Genomic DNA, 26,059 nt, shown 5'->3' with positions numbered 1-26,059 from the left:
ACGCAAGACTTTCCAACCAGACGCAAGGTGAGACGGGTCCCCCGGTTGATAACCAACCATTGTTACAGGTCTATAAGAAACCCACGAACTCGGGGAAACCGAAAGCTCAAGTTCACCTCCACAAATGTAAGAGTTAGTGTAGCAACGTAGGCTGGTAAGGAAAACAAAAAAGACTGGCCTCCAAATATAGGACCCCAGATTTAAATGCAGAAGCATCGAAGGAGGTCAAAAGGTACAAAACATGGCTGAGACAACCTTGCGTAACTTTATATGAACATGACTCAGAATTAATGCTGAGAACATTGAGTGGTAAGTCATCCTCAGCCTTTTGGTCACTAATAAAGAACCCAACGACCACCTCAATAATTCAACTCCAGAATAATGTGGAGGAAAAAAGTGGACTGATCATCTTACCATTCTATACAGAAAGCCACCAAACAAACGAATTCCTACCCCATCACCGGTATCCTTGAGGGTCGACTGGGATATATCACATGACCCGGACACCATCATGGACAAAATAAAAAAAGTTAAATAATTCAAGAGCAGGGGGACCTGATGGGATCTCCAACCTGGACTTAAAACAACACCCAGAGGTGTGGGCCGAGCTTATAAGTAAGGTATTCAATAATTGCAAGAGGGCAAGACAAATCCCTTCCCATATCATCCCCATTGTTAAGAAAGGTGCAAGGGATGACCCCAGACATTACGGGCCAATTGCCCTTCTCGACACCATAGGCAAGATTTTTGGATCTCTTGCTTTGGACAAGCTTCAAAAGTGGACTTAAAAAAATAACACGGCTGATCCAATGCAAGTGGGTTTTGTAAAAGGACTGGGAACCTCGGCAAACATCCTTGCATTGAATATCCTTCAGGCGAAATGCAAGGAAAATAAGCCACCAATTTTTCTTGCATTTGTTGACTTCGTCCAGGCTTTCGACCAGGTCAGCAGGGAAGTTTTGTGGAGTAAATTGAAGGCAAACAACTGTCCAGAACCAATCCAAGCCTTGTATACAGACACATCAATCCAAGAACAACGCAGGCCTTTTATCAACTGGAATAAGGACAGAAGGAGGTGTGAAGCTGGGGTGCCCGTTGGCCCGGCTCTTTTACACTAGCGATTATAAAGACCACAAAAATAAAGTCAGAATGTTTCCCCCTCTCTTGGGCGAGGACAAAATCTCGAGAATCATATATGCTCATTATACTGATGGACATGACCATGATTGGCCTACAGCGACAGTTGACAAACTTGCAAAACTATTTGAATCATCATAACCTAAAACTTAACAAGGACAAAACAAAAATGTCCTTTGAATAAGGCTCGATGGGGATCTGTTGGAAAAGGTGGACCAATTTCGGCACCTGGGTGTAATTATCCGTAACAACGGAAAGGAAACCCCTATGCAGGAACACCTTTACGAGAAGACCAAAGTCCTTATATCGCAAGCAAAAACAATCAATAAAAAATATGGTAATTTCACGATGATCCCTGCCATTAATTTTTACAAGGCAAAGGTGATTCCTAGTTTGACCTATGGGGGTGGAAGCCATGTTGGACCAAACTAGAAGGGCTCTTCTGGCGCCGTGTCTTGCATCTTCCAAACTCTACCCCGGTGGCAGCCCTCCGTATGGAACTGAGCCTTAAGTCGTTAAAATCCACAGTAGCCAGAAATGTTGATGGTCTACAGAAAATTACTCCTACTGAATCCGCCGACGATTTTGAATGAGTTACGTAATTAACGGAAAATGTAGAGTATTATCAAGCTGGGGAGAAACCAACTGTGCTCTCCTTAGGGTAATAGGCAGCTCGGAGGAAGAGCTGACAAGAAACCCCACCAAGGTTTGCAGGCGTTTGCTTCAGGCAGATTGGATTACAACCTTGGATGAAACGGCAAAATTGAAACTGGTTTCATTTTTACCACACCTGCCGAACAAGTTAAATGAAGTTAGGACATACTTGGCAATTTTTCCTGATCGTTCAATCCGGCAGAGTTTTTTGAGAAAACTCATGAATTTGTTATTGACTAATGAAATCCTGTCATCGAGAGGTCAATCAAGTGTAAATCATTGCAGATTTTGTAACAAGAGGGAAGTGATGGAAACTATTAAACACCTTGTCTTCGAATGCCTAGGCACTAACCCGGCACATACAGCACACCTGGGCCCCCTATTACAAGACTTATGCGGTTTTGATCAAGAGGAATGGTGGCCCAGGTTAATGAGTGGGGAGAAAGTTAGATGGGTGGTGGCAACTATCCATTTTTTTCAATCATTGGGCTTTGACGGGCAACAGGAGAATCCCTGAGCTCAAGGGGTTGATTTAGAAGGGCTCAAGGTGATTACATACCATCCATTTTGATTAAGGCAATCGTGATAAATCTTAATCTTAATGGAAAACGGGAATCTGCACTGGGAGTGGAATTGAAGGTGAACTGAAACATGTAAGCTACACGCAAACTAAGTGGAAGTTCTATTCTGCTTGCTGAACAAGGACGAGCGGCTCTCCTAGTGGACTAGGCGCTGAAGTAATAAGCAGGAACAATGAAAGGAGGACAGCCAACACATTGTGTTTTTTTTTTTTTTTGTAAAAATTGAAAATTCAATCAAATTTTAAGGTTTCCGGGAATTTAAGGAGGTCTGGATCAAGTCTGAGAGGGCCAGGTAGGCTGTCCCAAAGAGAGGCACCCGCCGAATAGAGACCCGACACCCACTCTGGATGGAGCAGCTTTTGACAAGCAGAGTTGAAGTTGGAGGAGCGGCGGGAATAAGGGTGATAAAATTGGAGATGGCGTGGTCCCAGGCCCCAGAAATGTGTGAATGATGCAGAGGTCTTGAACAGGGGGCCAGGGGAGAAATCTTAGGGCTGGAGAGACATGGTGCCTGGGCTTGCGGCCAAGGATAAGTCTGTTAGCCCAGTTCCATGTGATCAATAATAGTGAATCAAATTTCAGTATTATTTCAAATTAACAACCCCACACTTTATAACCCCTTACCTCCATCCCCATATATTTATTTTTCAATATGGTTTCAGTATCATTTCATTCCGTTTTTTTTCTTCTGTATAATCACTGGCTACTTTGCAGTCCTACTCTGGATTAGCTTAGGGGGGTATAGGGAGGAAAGGGGGGAGATTGAGGAAGAGGCTGTTGCGGTAATCCAGCCTGAAGAGGACCAGAATCTGGTCAGAATTAGTCAAGATTGGCAAGCATATTTTCACGTGTTAAGGAGAGCGGTTTCCATGCCTCTGGATGCCTGGAATCCAGATTGATGGTCATGGAGGCAACCAGCGAGCTCAGTTTGAAGGACCAGTTGCGGGAGGACCAACTTCTCCAAGAGTTTACCCAGAAAGGGGGTGGTGGAGTTTTAGGCAAAATTGTATGCAGCCCCCCGCCCCCCAGGAGACCACCCCAACCCTGTCCCCCTGGCAACAGGCAACCCAACCATCGGCAGAAGCATGCACCACACAGGGCAGCAGCGTGGCCGAGCAGCCAGGATCACCTCAAGAGGGGTCCACATGAGCAGAAGGGTCCCACACAGATCCACAGTGACAAGTATTCAAACAAACTCACACTCAAGATCTGATCAAACAACCATCAATCTAACAGTCAGTTGAATTGGATGGTAGACTCCAACTACTCTCCTACCCACATATGCTTTATTTTAGGAATGATTTCAATTTGTTTGATTTTCCCTCCAGTTGTTGACCGCCCCCCCTTCACACGCCCCAACTTTTTGCTGTTGTCAGACAAGCCTTACCTGACTTTTGCCAGTGGAGCACAGCCTTCTGCTGCGCTCTGCTGGGTTTTCGCTCACTTTATGGGGAAACTGAACTGCCCTTAGTCCTTTCCTATGTTGCAACCTTTCTGAAACATGTTACAAGTGCACAAAGTACCTTACAGTGCGCTTGCGTCGTCCTTTCATTTCCAAAGGCCCTAGACACCCTCAAAGGATTTTTTGCCAGAAGTACAGATCTGCCTTGGACAGAGCTGGTGGTAGCTGTTTTTTGTGTTTTAACCCTTTCTTTCGGTCCATATTAAGTTTACCGCATTTGGCCCTGGACTGTGGCTTGGCCCCAAAATGGCCATTCCAATAGGTCCATTGTTCTGTCCTTTTGGTCTTCATGTCCCTTTGCCTTCCCCAGGTCGAGCAGACCGTTATGTTCTCCCGCGAAACGCCAATCTTTCGCTGGCTTCTGTTTGCCTTGTGTGTGCGCCTCCAGGATGTGGGCTGGACTGTCCATTTCCAATACACATCCTGGGTGCCAGAGAGTCTGGTGCGCCTGGAATGACTGGGACCACCGAGGTCTGCGATTGGTCCATGTCTGGCATGGCTGTATGTGAGCAGGGCTTTCGTTGGGTTCTTTGTTTTGGCGCAAAGGAGATTCTAGATCAGAGAAGTGCCCAAACGCCCATACCAGGTCGATCTCTTGTGTTCTCAGTGAACTTAGGATAGGATCCAAGCATCCTGAAACTAAGAAGCCGAGTCGAGGAACCACTCGTGACCCTCTGTAAGGTTTGACACCCTGAGCCCACTGTTGTCCCACAGGACCCCACGGCATCTGATCGCACCAGAAGGTCTGCAAAGGCGCCCCATCTGAATAGTGGGAACAACTATTCATGGCACCTCCTCCTTAACCTGCAAGTGAGCATTTTTTGGAAGTGTTTACCTACCTCAAATAGCTGTGCCATTCTGAATAAGTGTTCTCGGTCTTACTTTCCTCAAATTGCCTCGCCATTCTAAAAGAATGTGTATATAGAAGGTTAATTTACTGACCTGTGAATTGGTCCCCTCTTCTCAAAAGTGATGCTGTTGATTCTTACTTCCCCGGACTTGCTGTTAGCCTGTCCAGAATAAGTCTGCCTTAGGTTATCCAGGCATAAATTGGTTTTCAAAAATTGATTAGCAGCGTTTGCTAATTAAAATGTTCTTGATTACCAAACACTCATTTGATTAGCAATATTTTTAATGTCACCAGAAGTTATTCGTACCCAAGACACAAAATGAGCAACAATACAGCAGTTTTGTTTACCACTGAAGCAAGACAGAGATGAGTTGCGCCTCGCAAATTCTTAACAATTCCACTAGACCTGCAGGTCGAGGAACTATTACCACTCGACCGCAGAGAAATGCACTCGTCCCTTCACAATGGATGACATTTGTCATCTGTAAAATGGTGCATGTGTCACCACAAACCTGTTTGCACACTGCTGGCATCCAGAGGCCAGCAATGCAAGGTGAAACTTTATTTGAAATTCACGGCAAACTAAGTAAATGTTAAATAAAAGTTTAAAACGTTCTCTCCAAATGGTACTCGCCCGTCATAAAATCTACTAGACTATGTGAGAGGCCGAAAGAACTTTGCAAGCCCTGGATGAGTGTCTATAAAATGTAAAAGGTTAGCTGCCTGAATGGACACAAATAGATATTATAAAAGGGCTCAAACGGTTTAGCCAGTTCTCTCCACCACAGGTGCTAATATATAATGCATTCATAATCCTAGCATAGCAAGCTTTGGAGGCTAACTAAAGTGTAGGGTAGTGCAGTAGATCTGTAGATGTACAGACTGGATGTAACTATTGATCGCTACTTTGCGTTAGTTTTGTGTATTCATTATGTAAGAGGGAGAAAGTAAGACTAAGCAGAGTGGATGATGTAGTAGGTAGAGAGCTGGGTAAACAAGGCGGAATATTGTACTTTGCGGCCATCTCACTTTCAGGGTAGCTGGTATATAGCAACTAGTCGATAAGATATGTTGAGGAGTATGGGATCAGCTCATGGGTTTACCACGAGTTTCATAGATCAATGCAACCAGCAGGTGACAGAACTAAGCTTGCCATCAAAATAATGTGGTCATGTGCATTTTAAAGTGTTCACTCGTCATCTTGCACTTGTCACTCATCTGCACTTGCACGCTCCAAATGTCACAAGATCTAGTAGGAATGCTGTTTTATTTTGTCTTTCATTTCTTATTTCATCCCTTGTTCCCTTCTCTTGTGGCTCTTTGAAACACTGTGTTGTTGAAGTGCCTTTATAAGTATCCAATAAATAAAAAATGAATAAATAATCTTCCCCAACAAAAAAAATATAGTTCACACTGAGATTTAGATACACAAACCTACACTTTACAGTAAAGCACAGACAAGGCAGTGTTTTACTGTAGCAATACTGTAATTATGTATTATGTAACAACTTAAAGTTTTAGGAATGGAATTGCATGACTGTCTTAAAATAAATACATTTAACACATACCTGTCTTTTCCAGATAGGATATAGCTAGCAAAATAAAAGTATCTGCTCCGTTTACTTCTGTATTGCAATTATTTAAAAAAGAAAACACATTCTTGCCCATCACTCCCACACTGAAGCCTACTGCACTGTCTCTCCATTAGCCCCTTTGAACTTGAAGCAAACAGAGAAAAAGAGAGTGGAGAGAACATTGAAGGCAAGAGCGGAATGCAGGGGGAGTTTTAATTTCAATTGAACATGGGGAAATTAAATAGCTAGCCTTGCTACACAAGTGCCAATTTAATTAGCAAACCTACAGAATTGTATAGCAAATTGCTATGCGACACTGCTTATTCCATGCCTTGGGTTATACTGAACCTTAGCTTGCTGATAGCTCATTTTAAAAAGTATATAGGTTTTATCTGCCTAGAATAGCTGTGTGCCATTCTTTAGGTGTAGCTGACCTTGGTATACATGGTGCAATCCTCAACTATTGTAAAGGGTTCTTACTGATCTTAGACTGTGTTCCACTGAGCTGAACATTGAGTGTGATTGTATATTGCACCCCAAGGTCCATCTCCCCTAGAATAACTTATCTGGAATCAGTTATAGGTTTTTACTGTTACCAGAATAAGTGTTCCACTATTCAGATGAGTGTGTTCTCCAGGTGGTTTACCATGTGATTTCTTTGCTGAGCGTCACAGTACAATTTTTGGGGTCTATTATGCTGTATTACAGAAAGTAATCTAAAAAGTAACCAATTGGTTTTACTCCTCAATAATAGGTGTGACCTATACTGAATGTGTATGAAAAGGTTTGACTTACCTAGACTGTTTTCTAAATAAAGTCTGTGCTTTGGTCTGTGTACTTTAAAGCATAGTGTTGTGCTTTTTATAATGTGTTTTATATGATCTGTGATAGTACGTATTCCCCCCAAGATTTATCTGGGTGTATTTGAATAAACAATTTATTTTTACAATACATAGTGTTTCAGTGTTTCTTTGGATTGTGTATTACAATTTCTTTACTGATTACAGCCCTCTCTCACTCCTAAAATAAGCCTGGCTGCTCGGTCTACGCTATCATGAACTCTTGTAGTACAGTCGTATACTAATAATAGAGTCTTAAACTGCCTCGATTGAATGGTTTTACTAAGCCCTTAGTTGAACTTAGTGGGCTGTTGGGACAGTTTTTCTTGTTTTCTTTCTTACCTGAAGAAGATATACTTTGGGACTAGTGACTTGGAACACAAGGCCCCAAGCCGTCATTCATTTGGCCGTGTTAAGATTACGGGAAGCTGTTCTTTTGTTAATTCTGAAGTTATGAATATTTTCCTTGAATCGGCTACTCGCCTGTATTTCACTTGTCATTGATTGGTATGGAATTCTATTCTAATGGCGAATGTGAATGTTTTAGGATTTGTGTGAAAAATATGAAACTGATTTTATATGCTTGGTGTGTAACTGAAGTCCGAATGAATAGCAATATTTTTATATATACCTACTGTCTAACTTGAATTGCTGGTGTTGCTGTGTGTGAACTCATTGTAGCCCTACACCTCCCTTTTCTTGAGACTAAGCGTCGACTGCTCTGCTACCTTAACTTGATTGCGTTCTGGTTATCCTCTCATTGTCATTCATGTTGGCCACAAATAGGGTGGCGTCCAAAATCCTCCCAACAGGGCTTATTTTGGAAATCCATTATAACTGATTCATTGGCTTCAAGCTTCAGAAATGATTCTGAAAAGTAATCTAGGTATCAGTATGATGTTTAAAATCAAATGGCACACATCTGCATACAGTGTGGCCTTCCTTTTTGTATGTATAACCTACATTTGAATAATTTGGCTCTTCGAATTTGCAGATCCTCCGGAAACGCTGCAAATTTTTGTGGCCAAAACACTTGGATAGTGTTTTCACACAGGCTACTTCCAACACAGGTCAACTTCGTGTCAAGCATAGAGTTTGGATCCATGTGTTCCCAAGATTCTAAAATCCAATATGATTGGCTATCGGATCAGAACATTTTCTGAAAGTAATCTGGGGGTCAGTTTCATCTTCAGTATTTATCTGGCACTAGTGCTTAACAGAATTTCTTTTGTTTCTTCAAAAGGCACGAAAGAGGGGGTAAGAACTGTGCGCTTAAGTGTCCAAAAAATCTATTTTAAAAAAAATTCCCACCAATTGCAGGGAGGGACAATGGAAGACAATGAATGAGAATACCATTGGTGTGTTTTAAGAACAAAGCCCACAGGGGTTGGAGGGGAAAATGCCTATTTGAGACACTGCAATGTATTGTAGCCTTTGACTTATAATGTGGAGGTTTTTGAGTCTTTTTTTTTTTTTTTTTTTTTTTTTTTTTCCTTGACTACTTCAGTGAACCATTGGCAGACTGGTCTTATGAAGATCTGAATCAAGGGGAAAAAATTGACGTGCTTCCCTGGCCACTCAGAGATAGTGTCCTGTTTGTACCCAGAACTACAGGATGTTGCACAAAATACCTTATTTATTGAAACTTACATTTACTGGTTGGGAGGGTTTATTTTCCATGTTATTGACTTTTTTCCTGGTTTGTGACTGTTTCATGCCTCTTTTATGCTTGCTTATATCTGCTTTGACCTTTCAGGTCTCCGAACACTGTCAAAAAAAGGAAGGCTGGCAAGGCAATCCAGGCACCAGAGGTAAAAAAGATGCGTGTCTCTGACCCAGTCAGCAGCTCTGAAACATCAGAGGAAGAGAAGCCACTCACGAAAAGTAAGTATTGGGTGTTTAGGAATTTTGAACTGGTTTTATTTGAATAGTTGACTCTTTCCCGTGCCATTCGCCTCCCTTCTTTAATCACAAGATGTACATGCTATTTACCACCAACAGCACGTTAACTTGTTTTCTGGGGTGCTTAAAGCAAACGCTTTGGCAGTGAAGCATGCTTTGGCAGGTAGCTAGTTCCCTGGTTACCCAGGCAGCAACCTAGCCACTGGGTCACCTTCCCTCTACTCAATCCCAGCACAGGCTTTGAACGATGCCATCTGTTTCCCATAGAACGACCCATGTAAAAAAGCTAATTATGTTGAGCCATGAAGCCATCTGACAGCTCTCGAAGTAACTGCCAGCACATATTCAGCAGTGGGTGCAAAGTAATCCTTGTGTAGCAACACCCTCTGTCTGATAGTGCCTGGTGTTGGGTAAGTTTTTCTGAAGTCCAACTGATGTGGGACTTAACAAGACTTATCTCTTGGTTGGGACCCAACTCTTAATATAGGCCTGTAGTACATAATTCGGTAGAGTGGCTGAGCAGCCAGGCTTACCTTGGGAGGGAGTTATGTGAGCTGTAGAGCAGTACAAAGAAATCGGTACATACATGGACCCAAGAAAATACTTAGTTATGTTAAAATATATTTATTTGTATATATAAACCAGACACAACCAATTCTAAACTGCAGCAACTAACAACATTGGATGAGAAGTGGAATTAAGTTATACATGGACTATAATGCATAGAGTGACTAGAGGAAGGGGAAGGAGGGGAGGTAGGGGAAAGGAGAGAAAGGGGAATGTGAGGAACAAAACAGACTATCTAAGAGTCAATGGCTACTCAAGATAGTACTGGGGTGGGAGGGGAAAAACAAGAAGGGACCTACGATAACAGCTCGTCTGTCTCAAGACCAGTGAGAAGAGTAAGTGCAAGAGTGGTCAAGAAGAGAGGGAGAGGGAGAGGCAGGACGAAGACGGGACAGCTGGCTAAGGAGTTCCGGCAGGGACACACACAGATAAACTTGCGGGGGGGGGACACAGACACAGGAGGGGGGACACAGACACAGGAGGGGCACAGACCTGGCGGAGGGCAGGGGGCAGACACTGGCGGGGGGCAGACACTGGCGGGGGCAAAGGGGGGACAGACACGGGCAGGGCGGACACAGAGTTTGGCAGGGCGGACACACACTGGCGGGGGGGCAAGGGAGACGCAGACAACTGGCGGGGGGGCAAGGGGGACACAGACATTGGTGGGGCAGGCGGAACACAGACAACTGGCGGGGGGACACAGGAGGGGCACAGAGGGACACAGACCCTGGTGGTCGGGCGGGGGGGGGCAGAATTGGCAGGGGACAGGGGGACACAGACAACTGGCAGGGGGGGACATAGACAGGGGGGGGGGCACATTGGCAGGGGACAGGGGGGGGACACAGACAGTGGCAGGGGGAGAGGGGGAACAGACAACTGGCAGGGGCTCACTAAGTGCTATAAAAAGGGGGGGGGCTGGTGGCGTACCATGGTAGACGGGGCCTTCGTTGTGGGCCTTAGGTGGTGTGGCCGACTCCCGCCTTCAGCCACTGGCTAAAGGGGCCATGGCACCCAATGGGAGGGGGGCAGGGACTGGCTCACGCAGAATGCAGGCAGTACAAGAAAAACGATGGCCATCTTAGAGGGCCTCAAAGCATGGAGGCAGCATACGGCACACAAAGCAGATTGTAAATGTACCCAAGTGGGTTTCACGCAAAGCGCGCCATGCAGGGCACGCCAGACCAAGAGGAGGCAAGCACAATAAGTTGCAATTTAGACGCAGTTTGAAGATTCATTGCCATGATTAATCTAATGTCCGCAAAAAAGTCAATCCTTACCCCCAGCAATGTGCGATTTGAAGGGGGAGTTCAGCGCGATGGTATCCGGTGCTGGGGGGCAGAGGGAAGGGGGCTCCATTAGGGTTGAGGGAAGGTAAGGCCAGTAAAGCACCTAGAAGTATCACTTTTGCAAAATAGAGTATGGAGGGAAATGAAGGTTATACAGCACACAGTCTAGCAACTGTTAACAAGTACTCTCCCAGAGGGATATAGGTAGTCTGGTTCCAAGCAATAAGTGTTCACAATTACAACCTATTGAGGACCCAGCATTGCCGAGGCCAGTAGGATCAGAAGATGGACCCTTTGGGATCAAGTACAGCCAGAGGCAAATGGACAGTTCCAGTTCTGATGAAGATCTTCAGAGGAAAAGTTACTTAAGCAGTCAGTAGTTCTTGAAGGAAACGCAGCGGCTCAAGCGGAGCCGTACTGTTCACACACAGGCTGCAACTCCTGCACAGAGGAGTTGAGGTCCACTCTGACTTGAAGAAAATGGCAGTTTCTAAACTAGGAAGCACTGAAAATGGCACAAGGTAATTACACCCCTAACCCCACAGTACCTTTAAAGATGAAGAAGAAATTGTAGATGGCTTCCTTCTAGGTGCAACTTTGCAGACCCTGATTCCAGCGCCTTGGTCGTGGTGCTGAAGGGTGGGGGGGGGGGGGAGCTTTGGCATGCTTCTGCAGCAGCACTCGGGAGAAGGGTTCAGCATCAAGGGATTAGCTCACTTTGTGGTTTTGGTGCCTTTTTCTCAGCACCAAGAAGAAACTAATATCGCTGGTTGGAGTTCTCTTCGATTACTCGGTCCTGAACTCTGGTGAGGGGTGAATTCCTGCCTCTGGAGGTCCACACAGATGCCTGCAAAGTTTCAGCTGGATTCAATCTTCGGAAGACGATGCACTCTATAATGGTCTAGGTACCCTGGGTATTGGTGTTCTGCGGCCCGGGAAAGTCGCAGGATGTCTGTGGATGGCCCAAAATGAAGGTCTTGAGACTAGTTGGTCCCACCAGCCTAAGGGAGGAACTCGTCCTTGGTGGGTCTTCCCTGTCGATTTGAAAACTGGCTCGGCACAGCTGCAGGGCTGCACCGGTGCTTATGCGGTCCTGGAAGGTGCTGCTGGCGTCTCTGCTAGTGTGCTTCGGATTCCTTGTTTCAGTGGTCGATTTGCTGTAGTCCAAAAATCCTCGCCTTCTATCCTGTAACCCATCCATTCACAATCATGGATCGGTCACTCAACTAGGGATAGGCTGTCATCCAGGACAGCCAACCACCCAGTTAGAACTGGTTTCAGGCAGGCACACCTACAAAGGACCGTGAAGTTTCGGGCTCCTCCATCACCTCCTGCCTTCCCAGACACACTGGAGCCTGGGCAGGCCTGAGGCCTGAAGTCCGCCAAAGGCAAAACTCGGAGGACTTAAATCTACTCTAAGAGATAGAAGAAAAGCCCAGAAGGAACTGACAAATGCAAAATGGCGAAAAAGAAGACTGGGCCATTTTGGGAAAATTGTCACCGATGCGTGCTGTACTGCAGCTGAGAATTCAGCCTGCCAGTAACCTGCACAAAAGGTAGTAACAAGAAACCACTGTCAAATGGCTGAGAGGTCGAGTAGAACCAGTAGGCAGGGGTGGCTGTCATAAAGGATGTTGAGGGCGTATGACTACCTGTGTGGTTGCCGTCTCCGTGCTGCATCTGGGTCTGAACCCGGTTCGGTGGAGATTATTGATGCTGCTGCAGTTGCGCAGCTACCGCTATCTTACTTAGGAAGGGAAGATGGGGCGGTAATTAACTAGCTTGCTGGCATCCATAGTGGATATCTTTAGTAGAGGGAGGATTTGTCCTGTCTTTAGGGACTATGGGAAGATGCCCTGAGTTGGGGAGCTGTAAATGATCTCCAAGTAGGGCGAAGGAGAGCTTCTGCAGGCAGGATCTTGTGGATGTCTGTATACGATGTGGCTTTGAGGGCGGCCTGGGTTTCTACCAGTGTCTGTGCTGGCAAATCTTGCTGATTTTGTCGCTGAAGGCTCGGCGACACCCCATACAATAAGGCTGCATAATCTATTGACAGATAAGGTTATAGAAAGGGGCATCCCAGTGTTGTATATCATTTTTGTGGATTTCTGGGCTGCCTTCAATTCAGTCAATCTGGAAAAGCTATTGTAAAAGTTAGCTACTTTGGGTTCTCTGAGACATACTAAAAATGTTCAAGCTGTTACACACTGATAACCATGTACGAGTGAAGTTGAGCAGTGGAGGGGCCATTGAGCATCCTGTTCCTATTAGTAGGGGTTGAGGAGGGGGGGGGGGGCTAAAGCATGTCATGTGTCATATGCGGATGATCTTGTAGACCTTTCTGCTTGTATGTCCAGAACCATAAAAGTACTATTGGTTTATGCTGATAAAAATGGACTATCAGTATGGATAAAACTAAAATCATGCACTTTGGCTGCAGGGCTATGTGCAAGCCAAATCTAGCTCTGTCTGCTGGTCCAATACGTTCTGTTGATAGATACACCTATTTGGGCATAGTTTTCTTCAGCAAATGGTCACAAAAACCGGAAGGGCTACACAACTTACCCTGTTTATCGATACATTTTCGAAGAAAACTGCTAGCTATAGCCTTAAGGGTGTCGGGGTTCGGAAACGATGCTTTTGTCCAACGATTCTATATGGTAATGAGGCAGTGATTATGAAGGATTTCCTTTGGCCTCAGGTACTGGAGGGTACGTTTTGGAGGAGAACATTGGGCCCGTCACTGGCCAATACGATGGAGGTTCTCCGTTTGGAGTTAGGGCGGAAATCGCTACGCAGTTTGCATTTATGAGGCAGGGGAGTTTTTCAATATCGAGCCCCAAATGCCCTTTTTTGGTTTTATTTGGCAATTTTGTGAAGCAAAATGTAAGTGATTGATATTGTTACAAGGAATTGGTCAGAAAAACATTTAAATTGATTGACTGGCATCCTGATGAATCGAGCAATTTCTTTGCTCTTTTTTGCAAGGAAAATTGTACTTTGGGCCTGGAATTGTAACTGCGAATATCTAGTAACATAAATTATAAGGAAATAACTACTAATGTTGTGCAATGTTTAATACTAGCCAGCTTTACTTGAGTGCGTTTTCTTGCAGTACGAATATTTGTACTGCCTTTGAGATTTAACCAATTCTCCAGCATGGGGTCTGGCATGGATTCACATGCTCATGAATATTCTCCGTCGTCAGGCTGGGAATCCTCGGTAAAGAAAAAAATCAGTATCAGTATCAGTTTCGTTTCTGATCTGTCTTTCTTAGTAGTAACCAATCGCTGATCTCTGGGTCATACTGCCCCCAGCCAATGACTGCCCTCTCCCTAAGCCCTGCCTCTGGCAGCCATCCTCAGATTTTTACCACACGCTCAAGTGTTGGGAGTCCTCTTGTTTAGCTCTCGAGTTTTTTACTGCGTTTTCACGTTTTTTCAGGAGATTTTCTCATTTTTTCGGTTTAATTGAGCCTCAAGCTCCACCGTTTCTACTTCCGATAACTGGGATCCGTTTTGGAATTCTTCTACGCCCCTCAAGGGTGTAGTTTTCATCGAGTTTATACTTCTTGGAGGATTCCGGAAGATCTGCTGCCTACCTCAACAGACATGGCCCAAGACAAGGGAAGCTCGACGCCCGGATCCAAGCTGTTCAGGTGCTGCCCTGGATGTGGATTACAGAACGCTTTCAAGGAGGACGAGCATTTGTGATGTCTCTACTGCCTTCATGAGGACAAGACGCACATGGAGAAAGACTGCGTTCTGCAAGAACCTTTTGGAACGGACCAAACAAGATCATCGTTCCCACCTCGCCGCCTGGCTGGAGAAGGGCACAGCAGGTGAGAAGGTGAAGAAGAAGCCTGAACGGGCTTCTAAGTCCTGTGAGGGTGCCCCGGCGACCGGGGCCCAACAGAAGGCCAAGCATCGCGAGTCTGTGCACCGGGAGTGCCGAAAGGTCAGGCTCTTCGGTTGCCAAGCAGGGCGCTGCTTCCCTGGCACGTTCGACCACGAGCCAGCGCTCTGGTTCGGGGAAGAGGAAGTCCGAGCTGGAGCGGACCCGGTCGATATCGAAGGGGGAGCGGGGGGCTGACCCTCCCCCAAAGGCGAAGGCCCAGGACGCACCTAAAGTGGTGAGGGCTTTGATCCATCCAGCAAAGGCCTCTACCGAAGTGGTCACTGCAACCCTGGCGAAGCCGGCTGAGACTACGCCTGTGGAAACGCCCTCCGGACCCAGAGTATCCCTGCCACTGTGGAGGGATTCCTCTTTCCAGCCCATCGCTAAGATCCCTGTGAAGCCCCCAGCTGAGAAGGAGGGTGGGGCCGGTGGACATTACAGACTCGGAATCAGCCTCTGAGGAGGAACTGGTGGAAACCGAGAAGGGCCTCAACGAGAGGTCCTTGGGCCTCAACGAGAGGTTCATAGGCCTCAATGAGAGGTTCGAGAAGGATCGATCCCGGGGCGGTCCCCGCTGACGTGATCGAAGATAGCGACGCCGACAAACGGGGCCCAGTGGAGCGGCCATCCCGTCCGTCGCAGCCATTGCCCGAGCCCCAGGATAGCTCGGCGGCCATTTTGTTGGCAATCCAATCCTTATGCACCGAGATAAGGACGAGATTACCACGGACCTCGACGGAGGATCCAGAACCAGGCCCGTCGGGAAGCTCTCTGAACAAGCTGAGGAGAGTCCAACCCGCTCCGCCCTTCGTGCTGGCAAGACCGGTGGACCCCTATACCCCCCCCCCCCCGCGGGAGTCTCCAGCCGACAAAATTTGCTCTTTCCACGCCATGATAACCAGGGCATCCGAGCTCTTCCTGCTCTGCCCTGAAGAACAGAAAAAGGAGGGGTTTCTGTACTGACGACGAGAGGCCAAGAGGAAGACAGTCCTCGCGGTGCCCTTACTTGACGACATCTGGAAGGAGGGGCTTGCTGTCCTCAAGAACCCTTCCACGACACCCGCCAAGAGGGACAGGTACGAGAAGTACTGAGTCCCTGATGCCGCCCCCTTGTGCCTCAGGGCCCAGTCCACGCCGGACTCTGTCGTCTCGGCAGAAGAAGGCAGCGGGTGCGGCGGCTTCAACTTCCACTTCCCCGCCAGACAGCGAGGGCAAGAAGTTGGACTCTATGGGACGACGAGTCATCTCGGCGACGACGATTAAGGCGGCCAATGCCTTCGCGATCGTGGCCCGCTACGACAGGGAGCTCTGGTTCAAGATAGCTCCCTTGCTAGACTTCCTGCCTGATGACAAAAGGGCGGAGGCCCTAGAAATTCTGCAGGAAGGCGAGGTGGCGTCAGATCATGCCATAACTGTGGCAACGAACATTGCCGATACCGGATTTCGCCAACTGGGCAACGGAGTTTGCCTCCGACGATGAGGATGGCTCAAGGCAACAGACTTTCGCCAGGATGTCCAGACCAGGGTGTTGGACATGCCGTTCGACGGCAACAATCTTTTTGGTAAGGCGGTGGATGAGTCCCTACAGGCCATCAAGACCGACTCTGAGACGGCCCGGGTCCTGGGGGTGCTTCAACAGCAGCGGCCCTTTCGGAGCTCTGGAGGCAGACAGGGTGCCTCCAAAGGATCCAGCGGTGACTCCTCCACTTACCGCCAGGTGGCCCGCTCCTCTTCCAAGGAGGCCTACAGAGGTCGCGGCAAGCAAGGGGGTTCCCATCGCCAAGGAGGCCAAGGCGGCAAGGCCGCCTCCAAGCAAGACTGACCCGGCCGGGTTGTCAGGCCCCCACCAAAGCACCCCGGTGGGAGGCCGGCTGACGAAGTTCGTCAGCGTGTGGGAGTCCATCTCCACCGACCGTTGGGTGTTGGACACCCTGGCCAACGGGCACTTGCTGGAATTCCAAAAGAAGTGCCCTCGCATTCCTCCCGTGGCCAGGAAGGAGAATCACGTCCCTCAACTACTGTTGGAGGTAAAGGCGATGCTCAAGGGTGCCATCAAGCTCGTCCCCAGAGGGCTCCGGAGTGTACTCAAGGTACTTCTTCGTCAAGAAGACAGGCGGTTGTGTCGCTTAAACAAGTGTACATCAAGGCGCAGAAATTCAGGATGGTCACCATTCAGCACATGCTGGGACAGCTGGAGGAAGGCGTTTTCGGACCTGGAGGATGCTTACTTCCACATCCCTATTCTAAAAAGGAACAGGAAGTTCCTCAGGTTCGTGGTTCAGGGGCGACTACCAATTCAGGGCCCTACCGTTCGGATTAAAGTCGGCACCCAGGGTTTTCACCAAGTGCCTACCACCAGTGGCGGCGCGGCTGCGTCTACAGGGATCCAAGTTTACCCCTACCTGGACAGGCTAATCCGGACCAGGGAACTTGCCGTCGAACACACGGCGAGGACCGTCCGGTTGCTCACGGAGCTGGGGTTTGCCATCAACTACCCCAAATCCCACCTGGTTCCATCGCAGATAGCACTGGTTCTGGGAGTGAAGCTCGATACAGTGGAGCAATTGGCCTCCCCTTCAGAGGAGAGGACCAAGACCATCCTGGGCAAGGTGCGGCGCCCGCTAGCCACGGACGTCGCCATGGTGAGGTCCATAAAGTCCCTCCTCGGGATGATGTCCTCATGCATCTATCTTGTACCCCTTTGCAGACTTCGGATGCGTCCGCTATTGGAGTTTCTCCACGCCCGCTGGCTTCAAGCGAGGGGTTGTTTCGAGGACAGGATACCTCTCGACGAAGAGTTCCGTCAGGCGATCTTATGGTGGGGCATCCGTGCTCACCTCACGACAGGCACAGAATTTCAAATCCCGGCGTTTCAGGAGACGGTGACAACGGACTTTCTGTGCCTTTTTAGAATAGGGATGTGGAAGTAAGCATCCTCCAGGTCCAAAAACGATAGGAAGTCTCCTGGTTTGGAGATGGGGGGGGGGGGCCCACACCGGAGACCTCCATGCAAGAGGCCTTTGGCTCCCGGAGGAGAGGTCTCTCCACATCAACATTCTGGAGCTCCGAGCAGTGTTCTGGGCTCTCAAGTCGTTCCTTCCGTCCCTCAAGGGCAAAGTGGTGAGGATCTTCACCGACAACACCCAATGTTCTATATACGGAAGCAAGGAGGCACCAGATCCCCAGCCCTATCCAAGGAGGCCCAGGATCTGTGGCACTGGGCCGTCGCCCAGGGGATGTTTCTGGTTCCCTTCCACCTGGCAGGAATAAAAAACACCATCGCGGACTTACTCAGCAGGGAGCTGCGCTCGTGCCATGAGTGGGAACTGCGCCAGGACCAAGCGGATCGACTCTTCCAACGATGGGGCAAACCCCAGATCGACCTGTTCGCGACGGCGACGAACTCAAGTGGCAGAGGTTCGCCAGCAGGTTCCCACAGCCGAGGAGCATGGGCGATGCTTTCTCGTTCCCTTGGGATGACCTGTTTCTATACGCGTTCCCTCTGTTGCCGTTGCTGCTCCGCCTCCTCAATCAGCTCAAGAAGTCCAGGTGCAGGATGATCCTCGTCGCACCGGCATGGCCGGACGCAGATCTTCTCTCCAGAGAAGGATGTGCCATTCTCCATCATGACCCACAGTCGCTGAACTTGCAGGCCTGGCTCCTGCAGCACTAGAGTTGGGAGGGTACGATATTCCGGCTGATTGCAGAGAGGTTCTTGCAAAGGCCAGGGCTTCCTCAACTCTCAAGTGTTAGTCACAAATGGAAGAGGTTCTCTGTCTGGTGCCGTGCACAGAAGATTAACCCTCTGCGGATTACGGGCCCTCAAGTGCTGCCATACCTACTGTCGCTGGCCAAAGCTGGACTGGCTCACGCCTCCATAAAAATACATCTGGCTGCCATCTCCCGATATACCAGGACTGCGGGACGGTCGTCCTTGTGGTCTCATCGCCTGGTAAAGGAATTTATGAAGGGACTATTCCGATCATTCCCGCCAGTGAAGGCCCCTCCCCCAGCGTGGGAGCTTGATGTGGTGCTGACCAGGCTCATGGGAGCCCCATTCGAGCCTATGCATTCGGCGCCTTTGAAGTTCCTGTCATGGAAGACGGTGTTCCTCGTGGCCATCACCTCTGCACGACGAGTGGGAGAGATTCAGGCCCTATCTTGCAAGCCTCCATACTTGACTTTTCATGACACGAGGGTAGTGCTGAGGACGCACCCCTCCTTCATGCCCAAGGTGCCGTTGGACTTCCACCTCAACGAGCCCTTGGTTTTACCAGTTTTCTTCCCGTCGCCTTCGACGCCGGCCGAGAGGACTTTAAGCTACATCCAGCGAGTGCAGAGCGCTGAAGTTCTACGTGGACCGCACAAAGAGTTTTCGGAAGATGTCACAACTGTTTGTGAACTTTGGGTCTGTGAATCAAGGGAAGGCTCTCTCGAAGACTTCCATTTCCAGATGGCTCTCCGGCTGCATCCTGCATTGTCACCGGTTGGCAAACCGACTGCTGCCCGGCCGTCCGAGAGCCCATTCGACCAGAGCGATCGCTGCTACCACGGCGTTCCTGTCTGGTGTGCCCCTGCTGGACATTTGCAGGGCTGCTACGTGGAGGTCGACGCACACCTTCACAAGATTCTACTGCGTCGATCGGGACTCCAGGGAGGAGTCCAGGGTCGGCCAGGCAGTGCTGCGCAACCTGTTCGCTTAAGGTGAGCCTGGTGAGGAGGTAAGAGATGCTTAATGTTGAGCCTGTTGCCACCTCCCGTGGTTGTGCATGTGTATACTGCTATGTATTTTATTCATGAGCCTGTGAATCCATGCCAGACCCCATGCTGGAGAAGGAACAAGTTACTTACCTGTAACTGTTGTTCTCCAGCATGGGTCCGGCATGGATTCACATGCGAACCCTCCCACCTACCCCTCTGCGGCTCTTCACTTGGTCATACTGCCACTTGGCGTGCTACCAAATCTGAGGATGGCTGCCAGAGGCGGGGCTTAGGGAGAGGGCAGTCATTGGCAGGGGGCAGTATGACCCAGAGATCAGTGATTGGTTACTACTAAGAAAGACAGATCAGAAAGGAAACTGATACTGATTTGTTTTGTTTTTCTTTTTTTCTTTACCGAGGATTCCCAGCCTGACGACGGGGAATATTCATGAGCATGTGAATCCTGTCAGCTGTCAGTTCGTGGTCGCGAGCTTAAACTATGCCTCTAATAGATTTAGTAGAATTTGGGAAATGGAGCAAATGACAGTGAAACATGTCATGACTGAATGCAAGATCATGGGGCCTAAATGTATGTGCACCTTAGGGAAGTTTGTACATGACTATGACACGATAAAAAGCATGGATTGCTGGTGTTTGAATAAAACAGAATTCCTTGCATTTGGCACTATAGATTATGGCAGCGAATTAGCAAACTTTAGAAGATATGTAAAAACCTGAATTTTGGTTGTAATATTTTTTACTGTTTTTGCTGATGTAACTGCAGTTTTATAGGATTAATATATGAAGTATGTGCAATATGTTTTAATTTAGTACTGTTTAATTGTATATATATTTGTATGAAAAGTCTATGTACTAATCGCATCAAATATAAATAAAGGTGTTGATGATGGTGGATTTTACGATAGAGTGTGGTATGTCTGGGTCGGCAGTGCTAGACCGCTTTGAAGAGAGGTTTGCCTTAGTTGTTGCCTTCTGCTGTGGTGTTCTGATAGTACGAGGCCTTTGCTACGTTGATTAGTTGTCAGCGGGTTGCTCAGAGTTCCTTGTGGAGCACCAGGTCCCATGCAGTACTGGAGCAGCAACAGGTTTTCTCGTTTCTTGATGACTTTTGCTGAGGTTGAGTTCTTGCTTGTACCAGGGTGCTGATTGTTTTGGTTTGCAGGTGTGTTGGTTCAGAGGCGGTTGTCAGTCAATGGAGGCAGAGAGGGTGGCGTTGAGTGTTGTAGTGTCGCAGTTCGGTTGATGGTGTTCGGTCCATGTGACGTGGAGGTTGGCAAGGTGTTGCGTGAGGGCTTCCACTGGGAAATTCTTAAAGGACCTGGAGCTTTGTCTGATAGGTTTCTGCTTGGAGTGCTTGACTGGAAGGTGTGCAGGATGTTGAAAGGCATGGCCAGGTGTGCAGACCAGTCGGAGAGGAGAGCTGTAGTAGAGGGAAGGCAGTGCATTGATGACTAGGTCGAGGATGTTGCAATTTTTCATGCATTGTGCCTTTGGTGTGTTGTGTGAGGCTCAGGGTGTCGCAAGCTGAGAGCTGCCTTCATCGGTTTGGAGGCCTTTGTTAGGAGAGTTTCTGAAGTCCACCTATTTATGATTTATCCCTTGGGCAACACCGAACTTCAACTCTTATTATAGGCATGTACCACTCCAGGTAAGTAGCAATGGCAGAGCAGCCAGGCTTCTTTTAGGAGGGAGAGAGGGATGTAGGAAGGTACAAAGAATTTCCAGCATGCATATGGTCCAAAGAGAGACGTCTACGCTAGGAGTTTGGTAAAAATAGAGGTTTATATTCTATATTCATGGGCAAATGGATTCTTTAGAAAGGGAAGTACTATCATAAACAGTAAGCACAGTTTAAAAACTAATACAATATTTCTACCAAGTGAACCAGTGTAAAAGTCTTATAGAATGGCAGTATCCAATTCAAGGTAAGTAAAACCACTTTGTAATAAACTATATAACTTATTCTGTTTCAGGAATAATGCAGTTACCCTACCCACAGTAGCAAGTAAGTATTTTGCAGTTACCTTTGAACTGTCTACTATTCTAAAAAGTAAGTAAGAACTTGGCAATTACTTTTAAGAAGGGCACTATGCAATTCAAAGGTGAGTGATAATACTTGTTTCAGATCCTTATTACGGAAACAACACAATGTAAGTTACTTGGAAATCTTTTCACATAGCCTATGCTTGTCCTTCCCTGTCTAGTTCGAAGTCACTTGCAGGGTCAGATTAGAGGTACAAAAGGCAGGCAAATACTCCAGTCAAGAGTTCCTGTGGCAATCCTCTGTAGCAGATAAGTGTTAGGGGAGTTTTCCTAAAGTCCACCTGGAGGGAAGACTTTATAAATCTATCCCTTGGTATACAGGTCCCCAGCTCCTTGTAGAAGTATGCATTAACCAAAGGACTGGTAGAATGGCAGAGCAGCCAGGCCTACCTTAGGAGGCGGATGTGAATTGTAGGTAAGTATAATGAACCCAGTCAATAAAATAGTCTTTGTATTAAAATATACATTTTATTCTTATATACGCAAGGTAGGTAAATACTTTAGACTAACCAACACACAGAGGAAATATTAGCAATGCCTTTCATAGGCGACTGCTTCAATAGTAGTTATTCATGCTTAAAATTGTTAGGAAAATGACAGTAATGATGGTTCTACTGTTTAAATGGTGCCGCGCACCTGCGTTTGTTAGAGAAAACCGTTTAATTTATTTACTCTTAGGTAAGATTGTATGCAGTACCCTGTGGGAGACTGCACCAGCCTTGTCCTCGTGGCAATAATTGACCAACCTTTGGTATAAGCATGTAATACCCACGTTGGTAGCGTAACTGAGCAGCCAGGCTTATCTCAAGAGGTGTCAATGTGAGCTGTAAGTTTGTAACCCAGTTTCACAGTGACAGTTATTCAAATGAACACTATCAAGGTTTCTTGATTAAACTATTTATTAAACAGTCAGTGTATATAAGCCTTCTTCAGAAGGGAGCAAAAAACATTTAACACTTAAATGTACTTCAAAACACACTTAGTTTCTCTAAATCCGATGATATCCATTGAGGATGGCGCACACACTTCCTACACCCTCAGGTGACTTAAATAGTGAGGACACTTTTTTTTTTAAACTTTGGTTTTATTGACATTTTCTTAAACTTTAGGGCACCAAGCATATTCACCTGAAATCAAGTGATAGGCCCGGAGGCCTCCACCACCCCCCACCACCCCAATACAATCCCACCCCCCAACAAAAAATCCCCCCTTCTCGGGGCTTTGTGATGCAAGCTCTATTAGTCTGGAGCTTGGGAGCGAGCATGAGCGTTGACTTCTAGTATGGCTGTACTCCGTCTGCCGATTCCCGGGCCATGGGCGCTCCATCCATTCCCAATTCCACGCTACGGATCAATGGATATCCCATCCCCAGGTCTGTTGCACCCCGTACCAGTTCGCTTGGAAAGAGGCCGAGATATTGTTTACCATTGCCGTCAGTTTGTCCATCAAGAACATATTTTTAACCTTCTGTAGCCATTCCACCTTGGAGGGAGTTTCAGGGCTCTTCCACTTTTGGGCGAGGGCAACCCTTCCCGCTCGTAGCATCGTTTCCCACATTCTAGGGTACCTCAATGTGTCCGTGTCCTCTGGGGGGGAGGCCCAGCAGCATAGTCGGAGGGTTCTGGGGGAGCAATTCCTCAGATTTCAGCGATCCAGCCCCTTACCTCATCCCAATATGCCTGTACCTCCGGGCAGTGCCACCACATGTGCCCTCGAACCAACCTGGTCGCAACCCCTTGGGCATGCTGGGGATACACCTGGGAACATTTTTGACAACTTTGCAGGGTCTCTGTGCCATCCCTGGAGGATTTTAAAGTTGTGTTCCATATCCGCGGTAAATAAGTTCCCGTGGAAGGCTATTTTAAATATCCTGGACCAGGCGTCCTCCGAGATCTCTACCCCTGCCAACTCGTTCCAAAAAGAGCGGAACCGCCTCCTCTCCCCCAAATTAACAGTGTTCACAATTTTATACATCCCTGAAACCGCCCCCTTCCTGGAGGACGCTGTATCAAGAAACTTTTCAAAGGGAGTCAGTTGTCTCTTCAAATCTTGGCCCCTGGCCTGGTCACATAGGATGCCCTTCAAGCGGAGATATTCAAAAATGGATAGTGACCCCTGACCAAGAGCATCCCTCAATTCCTCGTATGGTAGGAATTCTCCTTCCCTAAACATCTGCCCTGCCCATTCCATCCCCGAGTCGGACCAGGACTGTGCACAGCGGAACCCCCTACTGCCCAGCTTGAGGGGTTGGCCCCATAGAGAGGACATCAGGGACGGCCATGACGTTAAGTGTGCTGTCTGGGTTCCCTCCCGCCAGATCGCCCAGAGAACAACCCAATGTTGGGTGGGACTTTAATCTATTCGGAATAAACTTTTGTGGGGCCCATAGAAGGTCCCGAACCTTTAGTGGATGGGTATCCATGTCCTCCAGATAGGACCAGTATGTGCCCAGCCCCTCTTTCATATGCTCCAGGAGGACACGCAACTGGGCGGCACGATAGTAAAGCTGGAAATCTGGCAGCCCAAACCCTCGCTCCTCCCTAGGTAAAGTCAGGACAGTTTTTGCGGTTCTCGGTGTCCTACCCTGCCATATAAACTCACGGACCGCCTTTTGGAGGACCCTGAAGGTTTGGTCGGGGACGACCGCAGGAAGAGAGGTAAAGAGATACAATAACCGTGGAAGAATGTTCATCTTGACTGCCGTCATGCGGCCATACCAGGACAGAATCATGGAGCCCCATCTCCTCAAGTCTGCCGTAATCCCCACCATCACAGGGTCGTTGTTCATAGGGGCAAGGTTGGAAAGGTCCCTGGGGAGGAGGACACCTAGGTATCGGATAGAGATTTTCCCCACTGTTATCCCCTCCAACCGGTCCAGGGAGTCCAAGCCCGGGTCTAATGTTCTCATGGGGAGTAGGACCGATTTGGATGCGTTAATTTTGAGCCCCGAGAAGCGCCCAAATGTGGCCATCGGAGACAAGAGGGGGGGAAGCGAGAGCCGCGGGTCCACCAGGTAAGCCAGGATATCATCCGCAAACAAGGATAGCTTAAATTCTACCTCACCTCTCTTAATCCCCTTGATATCTCTATGAGCTCTGACTGCGATGGGCAGGGGTTCCATTGCAAGAATGTAAATTAGGGGGGGAAGCGGACATCCCTGCCTGGTTCCCCGCGAGAGGGAGAACGGGTCCGATAGCCTGCCGTTCACCTGAACCCTAGCCTTCGGGGCCCTGTATAGTGCAGCCACCCAGTCCCGGATCTGTGGCCCAAAGCCCATTCTCTGGAGGGCGAGTGCCATGAATCTCCATTCGACCCTGTCGAACGCCTTTTCCGAGTCCAAGGACAGGACGCTGGCGTCAAGATCAGACCTCTGGGCATGGTGGAACAAATCTATAGTTTTTCGGATGTTGTCTGAGCCCTGACGACCTCCTATGAAACCCACTTGGTCTCCGTGGACTAGTTTCGGCAGGACCCCCTCTATCCGCCTCCTAATCACCTTAGCCAGGATCTTCACGTCAGTATTCAACAAGGATATCGGGCGGTAGGAGGCACACTCCGAGGGGTCCCTACCATCCTTGGGGAGCACCACTATGATCGCCTCCATCATGGAGTCCGGGAGAGACCCCCCCTCCAACACTGCGTTGAACACCTTTACCAGGTACGGAGCCAGGGTAGAACGGAACCTTTTATAGAAGAAGACTGAGTAGCCATCCTCACCCGGGGACGTACCCCCCTTCATGCCGCTAATCACTCGCTCCACCTCATCCTCGGTCACCGGACCCCCCAACCCCTCCGCCATCTCCCTGGAAAGGGCTGGGATCTGTATAGAATCCAGAAACCCCTCGATTTCCTCCTCATCCCCGTTATATTCAGACGAGTATAGTTTTTCGGAATATCTGCGGAATGCCTCTCCTATGTGGGATGCATCGTGGCCTAATTTCCCCTCCTCATTTTTAACTGCTCTCACAATTTTGCTTCTCTGGACCTCTCGCAGCTTCCAGGCTAAGATCCTGTCCGCCCTGTCCCCCTTCTCATAGTACCTCTGTCTGACCAGCTGGAGACTTCTCTCGGTTTTTTGGAGGAGGAGTTCCTTCAACTGGAGCCTGTAATCGTCCAGGGCGGCTATCCTGTTGCGGTCTAAGGGCTCCGCAGGTGAACCCCCTAGTTGGAATTGGGCAATTTTCTCCCTCAGGCACCTTTCCTGGACAGCCCTTACCCTTTTTTCCCGGGCTCCTATTTTGATCAGGACTCCACGCAAGGTGGCCTTGAAGGCGTCCCAAAGGGTGTGTAGACCTACCTCCCCATTGTCATTAAACTCAAAAAATTCAGTGATGGCCTCAAGTATCTCCTGCGCTAGTACCTCATCTTTTAGCCCTTCCCTTGCTATAGTAACTCTGACCAGGTCGTGGCCAGACCAGGGGACCGGCTCAACTCTGTAGCCAGATATAAATGGGAACAAGGACTCGTCCACCAAGATGTAGTCTATTCTAGAAAACGATGTGTGGATTGCTGAGTAGTACGTAAAGGAGGGGGTCTCGGATCTAG

General features: G+C 48.2%; 1 protein-coding gene across 4 annotated transcripts in view; it reads left to right on the top strand.

The window, feature by feature from the left end:
* TCOF1 (treacle ribosome biogenesis factor 1) overlaps positions 1–26,059 on the top strand; it is a 926,286-nt gene that overhangs the window by 58,438 nt on the left and 841,789 nt on the right. For all 4 annotated transcript variants that reach the window (XM_069654046.1, XM_069654045.1, XM_069654047.1 and 1 more), the window contains exon 3: positions 8,854–8,981. In XM_069654046.1, the coding sequence (XP_069510147.1) occupies positions 8,854–8,981 (128 nt within the window). The remainder of the gene's footprint in view (positions 1–8,853; positions 8,982–26,059) is intronic.

The sequence above is a fragment of the Ambystoma mexicanum genome, chromosome 3q (assembly GCF_040938575.1).
Source record: "Ambystoma mexicanum isolate Mex_15411 chromosome 3q, UKY_AmexF1_1, whole genome shotgun sequence".
Lineage (NCBI taxonomy): Eukaryota > Metazoa > Chordata > Amphibia > Caudata > Ambystomatidae > Ambystoma > Ambystoma mexicanum.
This window is presented reverse-complemented; position numbering and strand designations above follow the sequence as displayed.